We start from the raw sequence: 19,389 nt of genomic DNA, 5'->3' as shown, positions 1-19,389 counted from the left end.
TTGGAAAAAGTACACTATTTAGGAAGGAGAATTAATATGATAATTGATATTTCCTTAAAAATTACTTCCCAGAACTGTGTTTAAGGATATTTCCAATCATCCTGGGAACTCTCCAACTCGCGGAAAGCTTGGTTCTTTAGACCATGGCTTGTAGCCAAATGACTTATATTGCTTGGAAGAGCAGACTGCCTCCAGGGATAGAAGGTTGGCACAGCAGCTTGGCTGACATGGCAGTGAAAGAGCAGGTAGCATTTTCAGAGAAAGAGGAACCTCAGACAAATATGAAAGATCTGGTCTAACATTTTAGAAACTTTTGATTAATTCCTAATGGATGGAAACTGAGCTGTCGCTCTCCTTCAAACTTTCCCGACCGCTCTTCTTTTCCTTCCCCTCCAGGCCCATTCCTTTACTTTTTTGATCATTATGTCTTTCCCCCCGTCTGCTCCCTTTATTTTTTTTTGGGGGGGGAAGTCAATAAAATATAAATATAAAAAATTGTACACTCATTTTGCTGCTTATGAACCTGTGTAGACATGGGCAGAATTTAATCTGCATCATATAACAAGTATGTGAATATGCCAAGTGATGATGATAATATACCATGTAAATCTCTTCTGATGAAACTCAACTACAAATCATATTCTAATACGTTAGAGAAATATTGAACTGGTCAAACCTTAAGTAACTTAACTGCATTGAAAAATGTTCTTATTTTAAATGTGTTTTTGCCCTAGAGCATCACATCCTGATGTTTTCCGAAGTAGGGTCTAGTAATAGGGGAAAATGAATTGTTATATTCCTGTTTCATTGCTCAGGGGAAAAGTGGCAATGTTTGCACAATAGATAACATCGGTTGTCACTCAAAATGAAAACCTTTATGCTGTCATAGGAGATAGCAGATTAGCTGATTTCATCGGCAACCTCCACAGTGACATGATTTTCTACTCTAAGTGCCTCCTCCATGTCCCTGTTGACATAGGATTTTAGAAGTGTAAAATAATTAGTTTCTTTTCTTTTGTTTATGCAAAAATGCTAAATGCTGTTATTCAAATAGAATACACAGTAGATTTTGTTAGATAGTAATAATCACCTTTCATTAAGAGATCTTACTTCGGAATTCTCTTCATGATCACATTTCTTCTCTTTTATGACTTATCAGTAATTACTCAATTCTTGACTTCTGTTCAATTATAAGATATTAATATATTTCACATCTATCCTTCATTCATTTATAGCTAAATTCTATAATCTTTGGTGACTTCCTCACTTTGAAATTAAAGTCTGATATATTTTGATTTCAAGAACACCTTTCAAAATTCAAATAGATGACATGTGCCTTTCAAATATTTGTGACAAAGATCCAAAATGCAAAACAAACATCAAAATAAATCTTGAAAAGGTGTGGGATTAATTTATTACATATGTATGAAGATTTCTATAACTTTGTTTTCAAGAACCAGCATTTTCTTACGTTAATTTACAGTAAACAAACAATGAGTTTATACTAGATTTGTCTGGGTAGAAGCTACATAAGGGTCTAATATGTATAGAATAATTCACGTTGAAACATTTGAAAGAGAAATTGTGAGCTAACTTTTCAAAAGGAAGTACCTCCTGTCTTACCCCAAGGCACATACAAAATTTAGTAACCCTAGCCACCTTGTAGTTGTGAGGTTAGTAAAATATAACATTCTAACATTTAACCTATTTGGATCTCTCAAGTTATAGCACTTTGTAGCTTATGCCACTATAGATGGGCAGGGGAGCAATATTAGTTTGGAATTGGTGCAAGCATAGCATGGCATGCATACCATTGGAGATATCCTAGAAAATGAATTAATGAAAACATTTTCACAGTCTCATCAAGATTACAGCCTACCCAAAGACTGGTTTGGACACTATATACAACTTGAAATATATAATCACAGTGTCTCAGAAAATCGAAGTTCTACCTCAGGTCCATTTTGTCTGGTCTATGTTAATTCAAGTGACCAGCTACATTATGGCAGCCTCGAATATATGTTAAACATCACTCAGGATTCCGGAACAAGTTTACAGTTGATTTCAGGCAAATATTGTGGAGAAATTTTATCATAAACAAGTTGGCTATGCAACCTCGGAAACATGACTCAATGGATGTTCATATCACAGCAATTTTATCTAAGATTATGCACCAAATGGTCTGGGCACCATCTCACCTTTTAAAAATCAGTCAGGTAGGCACAAGTATCTGTTGGAAACAACCAACCAACCATGGAACCCTAATTCACATGCTTTGGAAGTGTATGTGGCAACTCTATCTTGGATAAAAGACTTCGGCCCAGATTTTTAAAAAAAGAAATATTAAGTAATTTTGGATGTCCTAGACACCTGGAACATAATTTTCAGAAGTCCTGGACACCCATAATTACAATGCAAGTCAGTGGGAGCTGTGAGTGCTCAGCACCACTGAAAAATGGACTTCAGGAGTCCCAAGTCGGGCACCCAAAATTAGAGGTCACTTTTGAAAATGTCCTTAGATTTTAACTTTAATAGAATGTGCAGCATCTAAATGTATATTTTAGGCAACACATCTCAGCCTTTTGAACAACAATCCATCAGTAGTGCACTTGAATATTATTTGTGTCCGTATGCTGTTCATGAAAGATTTTAGTGAAAGCTTCTTTTCCCTATCTGGATTTCCATGAACTTTATTAGCTTGCTGTTTGTGGCATTTTTCAAGTTTAAGCCCATTTTGTTGGCATAGATAACATGGGGCAAGTATTTAATCAGTGTTCCTGTATTTGGCCAGGCCCAATCTATGTTCTCAGGAGAGTCAACCCAGCTCAGCGGAAGGCATGCAGAGCCTGCATAAAACTCTAGGTAGCTAAGTGATATGTCAATTGAACTTTCTGACTGAGATGGAAAAATCTGTGAGAAAAAAAGTTCTGCCAGCCACATTTACTGTGTCTTTCTGATTTAACAGGCCTAGTACACTAATTATTTTCCTTGGGTAGCTGTCTTATTAGTTCATAAACAGTATTGCCAACCCCAAGCATCCAAACATCATGAATTTTGTGTTCTTATTAATCATCTTCTGCTTTTTAAACTTTTATGGTGCACTTTTCAAGCTTTTCACTACAACCATGAGGGCTAGAAAATTACTTTTCTATATATGAAAGCTGAGATTCCAGGAACTGGGGCTTAAAAAACAAAACAAAACAAAAAAACCCACACCACCAAGTATGGTGATATTTGACAATGCGGCAAATATCTTCCCATTTGCTAAGGGGCCATTGATTTATTTCACCACTTAAACCTCTGATTTTTCTTTGTTGCATCCCTATTCCCTCAAGCTTGCAGCACCACATGGTATTTTTAGAATTTGCCTGGTCACTGATTTTATATTTATTTCATATCCTGTTCATAATCAGACAGACCTTCTCCGTAACATGAACATGCTTAGACCTAGAATCAGATTGAACAAATGTCTTGCTGCTAATATATGAAAGAGACTATATCCCAAGGCAGAAAAGGGATCATGTAATTTTCTTAACATTGGCCACCTCTCAGTTAGGCATCTCCACCTTCAGAGCTGTTGCCCAACTACGTGCCTGTATAGGAAGAAATATGACTATAATGTTCATGAACAAGTCACTGATCAGTGTACAACTGCAAGCATAAGCATTTCTCCCTGAGTTTGGTAAAAACACCTGAAAATAATGATTTATTTGCATGTTGTTTCCTTTAACTGAACTTTCCCAGCAGCAGCTGGTGACATCTGAAGTTGCATGGACGAACGGGGCATAATATAAATGCCTAGTCTGTGTTAGGCTTCTCTCCTGCTTTTCTTCCACTGCTTTACATTTTGTCTTACTGGGTGGGTTTTGTACACACCTCTGAAAAGCAGGGCAGGCATTGCTTGCCTTTCATGCTCTGGACTGGCCTGGACCATCTCCAGCCTCTGAAGGCTTAAAATGTACCCTGAAAAGCTAATTCTCCTTATTTTGTAAATTCTGAAGGAACAGATTCCCTGTGTGGGCCCTTGGAGGACACAAGATATCCCTTAAAAACATCACTTGGCCAAACAGCATCTCTGACTATTTACCTGCTTGTTTATCTTTGTTGCTGAGCCTTGATCCTGAAATGACTCCACACCTGCACACAGCTTCATACCTTCAGTGGAGCTTTACTCATGGGGCTGCCTGCTGGATCAAGACTATATACAACAAGTTGTCTAAAAGTTTCCCGATGTCTAACTTTCATTTATTTTCACACATCTATTTTACCACCCAGACAATTCAGTTTAACATAGTCTTTCTTAAGCCTAAGAGGTCTGTAATGTAAGAACTGTCTTCATTAAATGTAGTGAGTCATAATCAATTAATCCCACAAAGAAGGTATTTTTAAATTTCTCAATAATCTTTTTAATTTAAAAAGAGTGCATGTGGGGAGAAGTAGGATGTATGGGCAAAAGGAAGTTAGAGCACTGCTTAAAAACTATGGCTTCTGTTACTTAGCAACAATTGCCTGAACTGCATCAGCTGGTCTGTTTTACCATATAATTATTCTCATTGATTCATCATTAATGACAAATCAAGACAGCTGAACATGACTTCCTTGGGTGGCCAGAGAGACTAATCTGAATATTTAGACTGGATAGAGAAGCAAACTGTTAGTTTAATATTTTCAGCATGGTAGGATACAGAATATTGTAATTTAACAGAATTTTTAATTTAAATGTTCATCTTCATAAATATATCAAAATTAGGAAACTGACCAACAAGAACACTTATGAGTAAAAACCACATGATACTGAAGGCAATTACACTTTTTATTTGATAGCTATTTCCAATTTTACATATATTCTGTGACGATATAATTTCATATTGTATGGGAAGATTTTCCAAATATTATTAATTTATTATTATTTATTATTATTTTTTATTATTAATTTATTATTATTAATTAATTTATTATTATTAATTTCCAAATTATCTCCCATTTATGGATTTGAAAATCTCTCCCTGTAATGCTTTGTATATCAAGTTTTGCTGGAAAAAAATGTTTGATGCCAGTTTGAAGTTCAGGGAAATCCTCTGCTTTCTTCTCAAAGGTCTTTCTTGAAATATTTAAACTCTAAAGTTTCCAGGCTAGCAGCCAATAGACATGTGCAGAAGATGTCTGTCAACAGCCCCGTTCTTTTTCTAATTGGTGAGTTCAAGTGCTCTGGGTGCTCAGACAGATACACAGATTTTGTACTGAGACGTTGAAACAGAAACAGTGTGGATGGTTATTGATAACTTTCATTGAAGGTATAAATGAATTCCAAGAATAATTTGGTAAAAAAATAGGCAAGGTTTCTGGGGGTGTCAGACAGCTGTTGAGAACAGCACCAAATGAAAATTTTCAAAAATATCATTGACAGTTTGTATTTACGCAGCTCCTTTCAACTGAGGATCTCAAAGTAATTCATCTGAAAATCTACAAACATTAATTAATTGAGTCTTGACACATTCCAGTGAAATAGGTATATCTATATTAGCATCTTTTAGTACAGGGGGATACAGAGGCTGAGAGGTTAAGAACGTGGCCAAGGCCACACAGTGTCATTGAAAGAATTGCGAATAGAATTGAGAGTCTTCCATTCATCCTCTCTTCTAATTAGTAGAAAATGTAATTAAATATTTGAGGCAAGTTTATCTGTGATCATTTGATTCTCTACTTTTCCACAAAATTACACAAACTCAAAAAAAATGAAATAAAAAATCCATGTGTACGTTACACACACGCTATCTCACTTAGGTAAATGCATATCTAAGAGGGGAAAGAAAAAAAGAAAACAAATCCTTAAGTCAGAAAATCACCCAGCAAGGAAGGCTTTTATCTGGCTCATGAATATTTGCCTATGCTTGAATCAAATAATGAATATACTTCTCTGTAAAGAATTATTGAATTATTATTATAATTCAATAATTATATTGAATTATTCTCTGAATTATTCTCGCTAACATTATTACGTATGCCTTTGGTACTACTCATGTTGTATGAAAAGTATGTTCAAGATTTTGTTTTGTATTACTCTTTAATAGCCTACAGTGTCAGGAGTTACAGTAGAATAGAGGAGGATTTATAATTATTAATCATTCTGTTCACTTATTAATTTTAAAAACAGTCTGAACTACAAGTTTTGAAAGTCATATTTCAGTAGTTGTTTTATGGCAACAGGAAGGGATTTTAAAAATGTAAGGAAATGTGATGTTTGGAAGTTCTGAAACAGAAATTTCAATGTATGCAATAGATAAACAAAAGCTCGGCTTTTAATATATATTGTTCTTCATAAAGAACATAAGATAAGTTAGAGAGAGTCCACTAAGAGAGTCAGCTATATAAATAGGATCTTGTTTTAGGTTAAACCCAATAAAATTCCGCTTAAACAAAAATGTAATGAAAAAATTTCCCTCCCTTTCTACAAAACATACACAGAAAATTCTTGAAACTTGCACTGTTTGCAGTTTTAAACTGTTTTTGCAGAGGGTTAGTATTTCTTAAAGCTCTTCTTTGCACTCCCCTGTATTTTTAATTATAGATAAAATTCTAGTGGTCAATCCTTTCCCCAGTGAAGTCATCAGCTTCAGTAGAAGCAGGATTGGGCCCCAGTTGTTTTACTCTTAAAATAGGATCCAAAATTTATACCTCAAAAATCAACACTGCAAACCAAAAATGCTACACATATGCTACAGGAAAAGTTTTAAGGTGCTCTGTCTTATTGTTTATATTTGTGCATTTAGCTGACACCAAACTATCTTTAGTCTAGTTCATCTGGCACTTATGAAATATATAAGTTATTTTAACAGAACTGCTTGCATGAATAAGACAGGCAGGATTTGGCTCAGTATGTAATTCATATCTGTTTAAATGACCAACTATTGCTCTTGATTAATGGTTCAAAACACTGTGTAGTTACTTAAAAGTCCATGAAAAGCCAAGTATTTCTCTGCAGCTTTCTCAGGTATATTAAAGGAAAACCCATTATAAGTGTAAGTCTAAAGCTACTCTTAGTTATGTACTTTAAATTATTTCAAGATACCTAATCAGTTAGCCTAATGTTTAACAGCACCACAGTATAACCAAGGCAGTTAAAATGCTATGTAACTGCCAGAAAACACATATTACATAATTCATATTTAAACATTTGTTAAGATTGTCAAGCGGGGGATAAGGTGGTGGCTATGGAAGCCATTCATCAGCCAATTCAGATCTATTGCTTATAAACTTGGAAATACTTTATTCAAAACAGTTTAACTGAAGTTAATGCTGAACAGTTCCCAGTTAACAATCCTTATGATTCCACAAAATGCATACAAGGCCAAGGTGCTCATTGGAATGCAGTAGCAGTTTACATCTTTGATGTCAATAATTGCTTAATCATGCAACTACAAAAGGAGGCATTAAGACAGTGGATGACATCTTGTTGGATGTTAGATATTCAGTATGCCCATATAAATTGCTCATGATGTGACATCTGCAAAGAGCACAGACCTTTCAGTCACTAAAGAATTATTTTTTTTAAAAGATGCTTTTTGTTTTGTTTTGGTTCAAAGTGCTTGTTTCTCTAATTCTCTGCATTGTCTATAAACAAATAAAATACAGCCATCTATAGTTTATTAAACAAAAGAAGGTGGTGAGAGGGAGACAGTACCATGACAGCTATGTCTTTCTGCTTCAGCCAGTATTCTCTTTTTTTACGTTTACAGACTGTATTAATTTTACTCACTTTACTTGTGTTCTGCACCTCCCTGTTGCTGTTAGTATACAAAGGGTCTGCTCCTGTATACCTTGCAGAGTATTGGATGTGCAGGATTGAAACTCAGTGGAAATATATAACAGACTATCTATCAAAAATGGCTTAACTAAAAAGTCAGCTTTTTCCTGCAATATTTCTTACAAGACACCAAGGGAAAAATAAATTAAAGGAGCAAAAGCCAACCACTTTTCTTTTTAGCTGTGGTTAAGGAGATCTCTTGAAAGGGTCTATAATAAGATTTCTTGCCCAGGCAATGCAAGGATGTCTGTGTATAATATTCCTATTATCAAAATAGTTAAAGGAAATTTAACATAAGATGAATCCATTCAGGCACAAAGAACTCAGCCCAAGCTATCAAAACTTGGGAAGCCTACAAAAGTGACAAAAAATAATAAAGGTCATAAAATTAGAAATGCTATTTTTTTTTTTTTTAGAAAATAAAATAACTTAGCTTTTTGGGGGGTATTTGTTACTTCTGGAGTCTTAGATGGGTTTTTTTCCCCCCAGGAATATTTCATGGGCTGCAACATGTTAGAGTAGGAGGCTGAAGGTAACCCTGGTAAGTAACAACTAGGTAAATCCTTTTAAATCCATGATAAGGAAGTAAAAACAAAACAAAAAACACTAAAGTTGTAACTTTTGTTTAGATAGATTTTTTTTTTAAATAGTTCAGGTGCTATTAGTCCTTGCCTTGTAATTGAAATATGTTTTTTTTTAATTGTGGCAAAGCTGAATATCCATTCACAGCTTCAAAATATTTTTATGTAGTAGAGTGTATACAAATAGAAAATATTGATTTAAATATACTTTAGATGCAGAGAAAAATGCATAATGAGATCAAAGCCTAAAGCTAGAGCAGCTGTGAATACTATTTATATGAGGGATTTTTACTCGTTTAAAGGAAAACACACAACAAAACAGAGAAACTGAAGTGGTGTTTGACCTATTCATTTTATTTGGTATTTCGGACTAGTCCAGTGTGGGGACTTTTATCGGGCTCACTTTTCTAGTCTGTTTAAGAAATACCAACATGAAGTGCGGCATGATAATCTACCACTGGAGGGAGTCTGGGAGCTTTCAAACAGCTCAAAAGCACCGGGAAAACGGCGAGCGACAGGGGGAGAAGGACACGGTGAGAGAGGTTTTTATTGAAGCAAAAGAAAATACAGCGGCGCCGGCACGATTTCAGTCCAAAACTAAAGGTGCTTGGGTCAGACGAGACAGGAATACTTGAGAGGGACCTGGGAGGGGGATCCCCGTTGGTAACTGTAGCCTGCGTGCTGTGACCCTTCGCAGTCAATGCCCCCTTCTGTCCATAGAAAAAGAGCAAAGCCCTTGTCCACAACTATTGTCCCATTCAGGCAACCTCTTCCTGAGGCTTTTGCAAACTTCGGAGCTAAACGGGTTTGTGGCTTGGGGGGACAAATGGAAGGTAAGAGACCGTGTGTCTGTATAGACACAACACCCCCCTTCAAATTAGGGATGGAGAAGCTCACCTGATCTAAGCTCTCTGCCAGCGCAGCATAGCACGGACAGCTGGTGCATGGTGATGGCATTTCTGCCCTTTGAGAGATGTTAATGAAACAGAGCCGAGTAGCTCCATTATTATTAGCTCATCCTCATAGTTTACACGTAGAACTTGCAGTGGTTTTTGGGCGGTTCATTTTGCCGCATTAACACCAGCTCCGCCGATGCGGGGTTACATTTGTCTGATAATTATCCAAGGAAATATTTGCAGGACACGCCCAATTATAAACTCTCGCTTGAATAAACTACTTTAAAGACACACACACAGCCGTTTAGCAAGCCAAAATGCAATTGTTGGAAGAAGAGGATTAAATCTGTTTTCCAGACTGCTAAACAACCGTCCGGTTTTAATTTGATTATGTAATATTTAAGATTAGCGTTGCAATTTTGCAAACCAATTCAATTGATCCTGTCGCATCTCCTCCAGTAACAGCTGATGTCAGATCCCCGGTGGCGTATAAATCATATATTTAAATCTAAACTAAGTGATGAAGGAGCTTTATTGCACGATTGAATTATTTTCTACACTCTTTTCAGTGACTGCTGTCCACTCTTAAGATTGAGTTGATGGGCGTGTATGTGAGTGAGAGAGGACCCCTAGACAGAACCTGGGTTGACATGGTTACATTTAGCAGTAAGGCCATATAGGGACCACTCGGAGCTCCTTGTAATTCAATTAGTCAGGTTTCAGGAAGGTGAGGCTGGGTAAATTTTTTGGCATGGGGTAGGGGAGAAGAAGGAAACGCCCCTTTTCTCGCGTCGTAAACCAATCCGCGTGCAGTAAAAAAAAAAAAGGGGGGGAAAAAGCAGTCTGTAAGCAAACAGCAGGCTGTGCCCTGACTGGCTGCGCCGGCACATCCCCCCCTCCCTTGCTCAAGTAAACTGCATGCAAAAATCCCACATGATCAACCAGCAGCGCCTGTGCTCCGAGCTAGATGTCTGCGCCTCCTCCGTGCATCTACTCCTCGCACACACCAGCTTCCAGATCTCTCTTCTGACGCACACGCATGTGTATGTATGTGCGTGTGTGTATATATATAATAGATAGATATACCGTGTATATAGCTATGCAGCTGTCTGTTGCACACGCACATGCACACAGACGCCCAGAGCACTAGGCTCCTAGATTTTCCTAGGCTGCTGATGTCGGATTTACAGGCAGTGAAGGGACCAGCGTTGCAAAAGGGGGCGTGACAGTTTAAATATCCCCCCCTCCCAAACATTTTTTTTTTCAAAACTGACTCCCCCCCCCCCCTCCCCGCCGCTGCATTCAAGTGTATTTGCTTGCTAGGGCGGAATATTTTTTTCTTCAGAGGGAAAAGCTGCCGGGCAAGACCAAGACGAAGGCTTGATTTGTTTTCTGATGTAGTCCTCTGAGGGGTGCTTGCTTTCCTCCCCCTTCCCTCGCTCCTTCAAACTGTTTCGTCCTTCGTCCCAAGTCGATGGTTCAGGGATGGACCCTGCTTTATTCTAACACAGACACTTTGGGAAGCTGAGGGAGGAGATTCCTGCGGCTCCATCTCGTTCCCTGTGCAGAGGAGGCGGCTTGACACCAGCATCACCAGAGGAGTTTGTGGGCTTTCAGTTTCCGCGCCTGCGGGGTTCGGCTGGTTTTACAGCCTCTCCTAAAACACCCTCATTTCCATCTGCTCGAGTCCCGCGCCGCAGTACTGCTTGGATTGGCCGCTTTTTGTGCCTTTGCTGTGGCTCGGTCCGTGGTGCATCCAGCGCCCAGGAACAGGAAGGACAAGAAAGCCACCCCACGAAGTCTCCTCCACCCGAGACGCTCTCTGCTGCAGAGCAGGCTCCCCAGCTCCATCCGCGCAGCAGCCGGACTCCGCGGGGCTCGCTTGCTGCCCTTCTGCAGTGTGTGTGTGTGGGGGGGGGGGAGCCGCAAACTTTGTACTTGCTGCACGGATTCGCCTCCCGCCCGGCCCAGCTGCCTGGACACATCCCCAGGAGCCCGGGGGGGAGGGCGCCAGGGGGAAGATTTGTTGCTGCTGGTGCCCCTCCATCCTCGCGCGCTTACCTGAACCGGTTGCAGCTGCCTCCAGAGCCGGAGGGCTGCGAAGGAAGGAAGGACCTTGAATCCCCTCCCCGCATGTGCCACCAGCCACCAAGTAACTTTGCAAGAGGCCGGAGAGCGGTGCCTTGAGAGGAGCCCCCAGCCTAGCGCTAGCAGCCTCCCGGCACCGGTGTATGTCTCCTCGTGGGCTCCGCACTGGACTCCCGGCTGCCGCCGCCCGGCTCGGCTCCCACATCCCCCTGCCGGGGTGACTAAGCTCCAGCGGCTCCTGAAGGGACCTAAGGATCCTCCCCCCCCCCCGGCCACACCCTATCGGGGGGGCGTCTTGCTGCGGCTTGTCAGTGCAGCCTCCGTGTGGCCCCCTCCCTGCTCTTTCTGTGACTTGACTGCCTGAGTGGACACCCCCCGGTGGCGGTGTGGGCCGGGACTCAGTGATGTTGCACGTGGAGATGTTGACGCTGGTGTTTCTGGTGCTCTGGATGTGTGTGTTCAGCCAGGATCCCGGCTCCAAGGCGGTGGCCGATCGCTATGCCGTCTACTGGAACAGCACCAACCCCAGGTAAGAAGGGCGAGGGGCGGGCGTGGGAGCCGATCCCCGAGCACCCACTGTGCTGGGCTCTTCTCCCACGGGCGGCGTGAGGAGCCGGGCATCGGAGTGAGCAGCGCCGCACGCCGGGGGAAGATCGGAGCGCTCCTCCGGCTGTACACGTGCTCCGAGCACAGGGGACGAGGACTGGGAAGGAGAGGAAGGGGCTGTCCCCCTACTTCACGTAGCCGACAGAGAAGGGCTTCTGGGCAGCGCCCTTCGGGGCTGGAGTAGGAGGCTCTCGACCAGTGCCTGGAAACCTACTTGTCTGCAAGAGGGGCGAAAACTTTCTTCTTCGGGCTGCGTTAAGTGCAGCAGGAGGGGGAACGCTTAGTTTGGGTCTTCCCGGTTCTCCATAGCAAACAATATTGCATCAGGCTAACTGCCCCCTTGTGCTTGGCACTCTGGTTCCTTAGAGGGCCAAATAGTGATACTTGTGTATCAAAGTGGAGGTGCGGCATCTACAGTTAATAATGAACTCTGCGTATGTGTGTCTGTACATATATCGGCATCTGTGTAAGCATATGCGTTTATAAACATTTTAAAATCTAATTCCCTATTCTAGATCGGTAGTGAAACCCATTTATACTGACCTCTGCTGCAGGGAAACTCTTTATAATGATGTGAAATGAAAGTCTTGAACTGTTTCAGTGCACTGCCGCCTCCGTTATAGCGAACCTGTTTATAGTGGATTTGTTCGGGGGGGGGGGAATTACTTTTCTGTAAGAGGGTTTCGCTAGGGAGAGAAGGGAAACGTTTTGCCTGGATTGAGATTGTTAGAGGCGCCTGGAACTGGCTTCCTTGCGGCCACATGTAGCAGCTGTTCCATATCAGGGCTTCAGAGATGGAGTAAAGGAGCAGCGTCCCTCTGCATGAATTTATGTAAGCTGGTTAAGTCACATTAACGGAGCAAAGAAGCCTCCAACTTCTAAAACTTCAGCACTTGTAGATGAGTCCTGGACTGAACGTTTCCCATGAAAAAGGGCAGCTTCTCTTGCTCAAGTTGTCATAGCAAATTCAAGTGCAATAGTTAGTGATGCACTCACAATGAAAGGGGCATCTGATGGTTTAGAACTACATTTATAAATGTTGGTGTGGGAGGAGGAACCAGTTGTTCACTGAGCCACTTAGTGAGAATCAAACTGTTCTTGAATTATAGTTGACAAGACAAATAGACCGCAAGCTTTCCAGTTGGGATTGTGCTAAAAGATTTTTTTTTTTGTATCTTTGCACGTTTTTGGATAGTGTAGCTATAAATGAAAGATTTTTATTTAAAAACTTTCTATTCATAATGTTAAATGAACCTTCTTTGAAATAAGAGGTTTTATTTAACATCTATCAGTGTTCCTGTTATTTCCCCTTTACTTCAGTATAATGATATTTCAGTCCTGTTCCAAATGGTATCCATATGTTTAGGTAAAAAGTCACCTGTTGTATTTTTGCCTTGTTAAAGTAAATGTGAGCAGATTTTTTTTTTTAAACCTGTCAACCTAGTCAAAGTAAATTTGAGGACCTTAGGTTATCTCTGTTTTATGTTTCTGATACTGCTGTTTGGTTTGCGATTAGCACATTGATTTTTGTTACGTCATGTTTTTTAATACATCTGCATTGTTTGCAGAATATCTTTGTACTCTGTATACCATTGGTATCACCTATTTTGAAGCCAAAGTTAACTGGCAGAATTTTCAAGTGCCTGGAGTTTGCTAGTTAGCTTAGTTCTTTAATGTTATGCTTCTGATGGCAGCTTTTCAGTAAAGTTAAACTCATGTAAAAGAAGAGTGACAGAAAATAATGATTTATCTGGATAATTTTTTAGTTGTGATGAGTAACTATACTTTTTTAAAAAAAAATCTGTCACCATGGGCATAATGTTAAAGTACTACTAGAGTAGAATTAAGGAAGGTCCTACCTCCCATCACACTTAGATATATTTTAAAGCATATGCCTCTTTAAAAAAAATTGTGTCATCAAACAAAGTTTTCTTAAAATAAAGTTGAAATGAAACACAATAAAATCATTTAAAAAAAAATCAACCCTCAAACAAACAATGTTTACTTACTCTACTGTAAAGAGAGAGAAATATTTGAGGGAGTAAATTTGACCAAATGATATGCACATGTTGCTAGTATGGAGATTTTTTTTTAAAAAAAAGTCTATAATTTTAACTTTTCTGCTTCTCTGTGTGTAGTTATTATGCATGGCTTGTAAAAAGGTGAAGATACTTGAAATAATATTTAATGTGACAATAAGTAGTATGTATTTAATGGGTTGCTTTGTAATGATTTTTATTAAACTTTATAAATTTACATCACTGTAAAATAACCTTTTGTAACTTAAACTTTCAACATCTTCAAAGAAAACTTTGTTTTGTTAAACTTCCAAATACAGGAGGAGCATGAGTTCATTAAAAATTATTTTAAGCCATCTCTTCTTAAAAAACAAAGCAAAACTAAACAAAAAACACTTTCTTGATATCTTAAAATAGGAAGCAGCCTTTTTTTTTAAAGTATCTGTTTCTATATTACATGTTTGTTCAAGAGTTAAAATATGGTAAAGTTATAAAGAGCTACTCTTCTGTTTTATAGAGTAGTGGCAGTAAAACTCTGTATTTTGTTCATGCCTATCAAGTTCCACAATCTTGTGCTATAAAAACAGGCAAACATCTGTTTGAATATACATAAGAGGATGGGAGGAAAACTTGCTTTGTATTTTGTATTGCCTTTGTCAGGATCTAAGTTCAGAAGGTAACATTCAGTCTGGTTATCAAAATTTTAAAACTAGTCAGCTGTTCAATAGTCATAACTTGTCAGTAATTTTTCTTTGTATGTCAGAGGATTGACTGCATTTTGTTTTTACTAACATGTGGCAATCAAAAACAATATCTAATTGGATATTAACAATCTGAATTGGCAGGTGAAATAATGTTGTATTTCTTTGACCTCTAATGTAGCCATAATAGTTTAACTTACTTTTTTATAATATTTATCCAAAATTACCAATCCATTGTGAACTAATTATTCAGTTAAAAATTCAAATTTCAATTCAAGCGTAAGAAAATAGAAAAATGCTCTACAATACAGTTTCTTCAAACCTTTTGAGTGAATAGATTTTTCATTTACTTCTAACAAGTACAGCTATATCTTGGTTTTATAGTTACTAACCTAACTAAACAACTTATGAAAACAGAAATAATTCCTATTATTATTATTATTATTAAAAAGTCATATTAACAATCTGATGAGTGGTGCAAATAGATTAGTGCCTGCAGTATGAAACACACTTCCTTAAATAAAACACCATGAGTATATTACAAAGGTTTGTATTGGATATTTTTTGAATAGATGCCAAAATCCTGGTAGAATAGTTAAAATATCTTCTGTAATACGGTTAGTAATATAACAAGTAATTTATTTTTAAATCATCCAAATGTATTTTCAGAAAAATCACTTAGAAGTATCATTTTGCTTACTTCCTATTATGTCACTTTAATTAACAAAATATATGACTCCTCATAAATTCCATATGCTGATTCCAAATAAAAACATATGTTCCACTTCTATAAATGTGAAGCTTTTCTAAAATGTGGTAAAATAAGGTTGCTTTATTACAGGTGAAACTCTGTGTAAAAATTTGTGGATAGAATATTTTACAATAGGTATTCTTGAAAATTTTATGCAAGTGATTTTTATACGTGGTTTTGTAGATGTTAAAGTGCTTGTGAATTCTGATCTTCTCCTAAAACACATTAGTCTTACATCTGTGACTGCAGAAGTACCACTTCACTGTAGAGAAATAGTAAGATTCTTGTCATAGCCACGTTCCTGTGTGCAACATTTAACATAGTTTTGAGAGTTCATTCAGAATGCAACATATTGATTTCATCTGACTCATCAGTACCTTGATGATGACGATTCGGTCACCGACATTTCTCCCGTTTAGGGCCAGATCCTGCAATTGCTAGCTACTGAGCACTTGCCATTGTGAGTAGTATTACTGAAGTCAAATTGGACGACTTGCCGTAGTAAGTGCTATGCGCTGTACTCATTGCAGGATTGCATTTCAAGACTGCAATTTCTGTTTAATTATATAAGTTATTTCAAGAGTTGCATGTTATGTAGAATTTATAAATTGATTCTGGTTTTAAAGAATTTTAAATAGTGTGTGTTTCTAGTTAGGTCAAATCTCTTATCACTAATACAAAGGGCAAAATCTTGCTCGTCTCACTTGGAACTAATTCTGTTGAAATCAGCGGTATTTACATGAGAAGGGTGTATGCCGTTGGCTGTAATAAATAATTTAGGTAAAAATATATGTAATTTAAAATTCAATATAATTATTTGTATTCATGGATTGATCGCTCTAAATATAGATATGTGTGTATATATGAGGGTCTACTGGAAACAATATAGTCAAAATAATTTTAATCTCTAACTCTATGGTTCTAATAATCATAAGTGATGCCATAATTTGACTCATCAATATTAGAGTTCTCATTAGGACAGTTGCTTGAGGTCTCAAGTACAGAGTAGAAAAATGAGCGTGTTCCTGTAAATTCCATGAATAGATTAAAATTTCCAATGCAGGTGTCTAAAGTTAGGAAGCTGAATCCATAGTTAGGCACTTAGCCCTTGATTCAGGGAAGTATCTGTGTTCACAAAAGCACTTACGTACCTGTTTAAGTCCCATTATAATAAACAGGACTTAAGTATATGCTAACAGATAAGTGTTCACTTAAGTGATTTCCTGTATCAGAGCCTGAAAGAAGTGGACTGATTTTTCAGATTCGTTTTCAGAGTTTATGAGCACCCTCAGCTTCTGTTGACTTCTCAAAACTGTGTCCTACATCTAAGTACCTCAGCATGTTTTTATGCACCTGCGTTTGAAAATTTGGCCATAATATGTTGATTTCAAATGCACAAGTCGTATGGATGGGTTTATTTTTTAAAACCATGAAATATTCCTGCAGAAATGAGGGAAATTACATGGAAAGCGTTGGAGCTCAGAGAGTATAGATTTCAACTGATCAGTTTGAATCGGTGTTGGGAGCAAAGTGGGGAGAACCAAGGTGTTTGATATTGATCATTCAGAATTTGTTAAACTTCAAAAGGGACATACTGCTTTCAGTACCAGAAGTATTCAGTCTTTCCATCTTTGGGTACGATATGTCTTGTATTTGGAGGGATAGTTTTATCTGGCAGCTCAAATCGGAAAGACAATAAGATCTCTGGCCCAATACATTTCTTATGATTAAACGTGCAGCAGTAGAGGCTTCAGTAGTTCATTTCACCTAGCTTAGCAGATTTTAATAATGTTACTCTTCCCTTTGTGACTCTGAAAAAATACCTTTTGGTTGAATTAGTCATGGCGTCCCTCTGTGAAACCTGCACAATAGTTTTACAGGCCCACATCTTTGCAGGGAGGAAATTTAGTTAAGGGGTAAATTACTCTCCTGAAATTCTTCCCATTTAAACTTTTGCAAATGCCCATAGTGAGGGCATTTCATTACACTCTGCCCACTGGCCCTATTTCCTTGGAGAAGGACAGATAAAGATGAGCCTTTCTTTTTCTCCCTTGTTGCTATGAGCCCAGCAATCTACCAGTGCCATGCTGGGCTGGGAAAATGAATGAATACAATTAGTCCTTCAGGAGTCCTGGCCTTTGCAGTCTTAGGGAGGGGCATACATACACACACATACATGTACATAGACACATAGAAGTGTCTTTAAAAAGTGGTGGTGGGGGGGGGAGAATAGCATAAATGTAACAACCACCAAGAAAAGAAAGGAAATATGAAAGTTTTTTTTAATTAATAAAGATGGCTAAACTCACAGGATGAACAGTGTGTTGTACAAACGGTTTCCCAGCCATCCTCTTCCAATAAAAAAAAATACAATTTCTTATTTGATTAAAAATAAAAAAATGTTGAATAATGTGGTTTTTAGTTCTTGGCCTTCCCCTCCACTACCCTACTTCTTTCACACATTGGTAGTCCCTTAGTAGCAATGTATATAAACAAATGTAATATGAAACACATGAAATTACAGGCCTCTGCTTCAGAAAACAAACCACTGAGAATTCTCTGCATTTATTAAAATACAGTGCTACTGCTTTTTTCCTGAAATAATCCCACATTAGGAAGTACGCTATACTGCTTAAATATTGTGATTTAATTAAAAGAGCACATAAAGTGGGAGGGTTGTGGGGAGTTCATGTTGCTGTGAGGCAATAGTTCATGTTGGAGAAAACAATATTGAGGAGAAGACACTCTTGCAGTCTGAGAAACTATGAGTTGAGTGAAATTCTTCCTTGGTTAGCAATATGTGTCCTTTTGTTTTGGTTGACAGGTTAAGGGTTTTATGTAAGAAATGTCTTAAAATTGAAATGCAGAGAAGCTCAAGAATTTTTTTCTTCTTCTACTCACTCCATGCCCTTCTCTCCACTTCTGAGCACTGCTTTGAAAAAATGTCTTTGGGCTCATGATTAATCTAATCTTCTACTGTTGCTGAATGATGTATTCATTATTGAGAAGAGAGGATTCTGTTTTGTTTAAATTTTCTTAACACTTCTGCATAAAGATGTAGTCAGCAGCATACTAACATAATTAAATGGACATGTTTAGTTTAAAACAGGCATATTATTGAAACTGCTTTCTGGTGATTATTACAGCTATTGTGAGTAAACCTATGGTAATGTACTTCAGCATAGTTGAATATAAAAATAAAAATCTTCAGGTCTCAGAATTCTTTCTGGTACTTTTGCATTGTCTCTGTTAATTGTACTCTCTACATGATGGATTACAATAGTTGAGCCCATTTAAAATGGAATAGTATTCTTTACTGTGCCAGCCTCCATATAGTTGAAACCCTGGTTTTTAAGGATCCTAAGATCGATTGCAAAATAGTGAAATGATGCATTCCGGTATTGGCAAAATTTAAAACAAAAAGAATCTATATTAAAATCAACCATTTGAAAGAGAATACACTATTTTACAGTGATCATGAGCTTGGATTTCACTCAGGTAGAGTTCTATAGGTTCCAATAAAATAAAATAAAATCTTTGTCTTAAGAATTATACTTTATATATTTGACATTTGAAAGGTAGATGAAAATGAACTGTCAATCCTTATTTTTCATTTAAGTTGAGAATAAAAATGGGTTTAACTAATTTATTTTTCTTCAATACTTGCTGCAAAACGTAGAGAAATGTTTGTAATTGATACCCATGTTTGACTATCTCGTATGCTAGAGTTTTTCCATGATTTGTTTCAGTTAAATAAAGGAGCAATAACATGCATTTCAGTGAGAGAGCATCTAGTAGCTAAATGTGTGAACGTTCTGCTAACTGACAAGGTATATACTTGAGTTGCTGATACTGATGTTTGATAGCAAGTTCTTCATGATCGGCAGTTTTCATTTATAATCTTCAAGCCTGTTTGTTTTTTAATTTCTATTGCAACTACTTTG

The 19,389-nt window shown here is 37.9% G+C and overlaps 1 protein-coding gene across 1 annotated transcript in view; it reads left to right on the top strand.

The window, feature by feature from the left end:
* The first annotated feature begins 10,253 nt into the window (after nt 1-10,253).
* The window catches only part of EFNA5 (ephrin A5), a 287,981-nt gene continuing 278,845 nt past the window's right edge, over nt 10,254-19,389 (top strand). The window contains exon 1 of the mRNA XM_073344632.1: nt 10,254-11,898. Coding sequence (XP_073200733.1) covers nt 11,774-11,898 — 125 coding nt within the window. The 5' untranslated portion in view covers nt 10,254-11,773. The remainder of the gene's footprint in view (nt 11,899-19,389) is intronic.

The sequence above is a fragment of the Lepidochelys kempii genome, chromosome 5 (assembly GCF_965140265.1).
Source record: "Lepidochelys kempii isolate rLepKem1 chromosome 5, rLepKem1.hap2, whole genome shotgun sequence".
Classification (NCBI taxonomy): Eukaryota; Metazoa; Chordata; order Testudines; family Cheloniidae; genus Lepidochelys; species Lepidochelys kempii.
The sequence above is the reverse complement of the archived record's forward strand: the minus strand, read 5'-3'. Positions and strand labels throughout refer to the sequence as shown.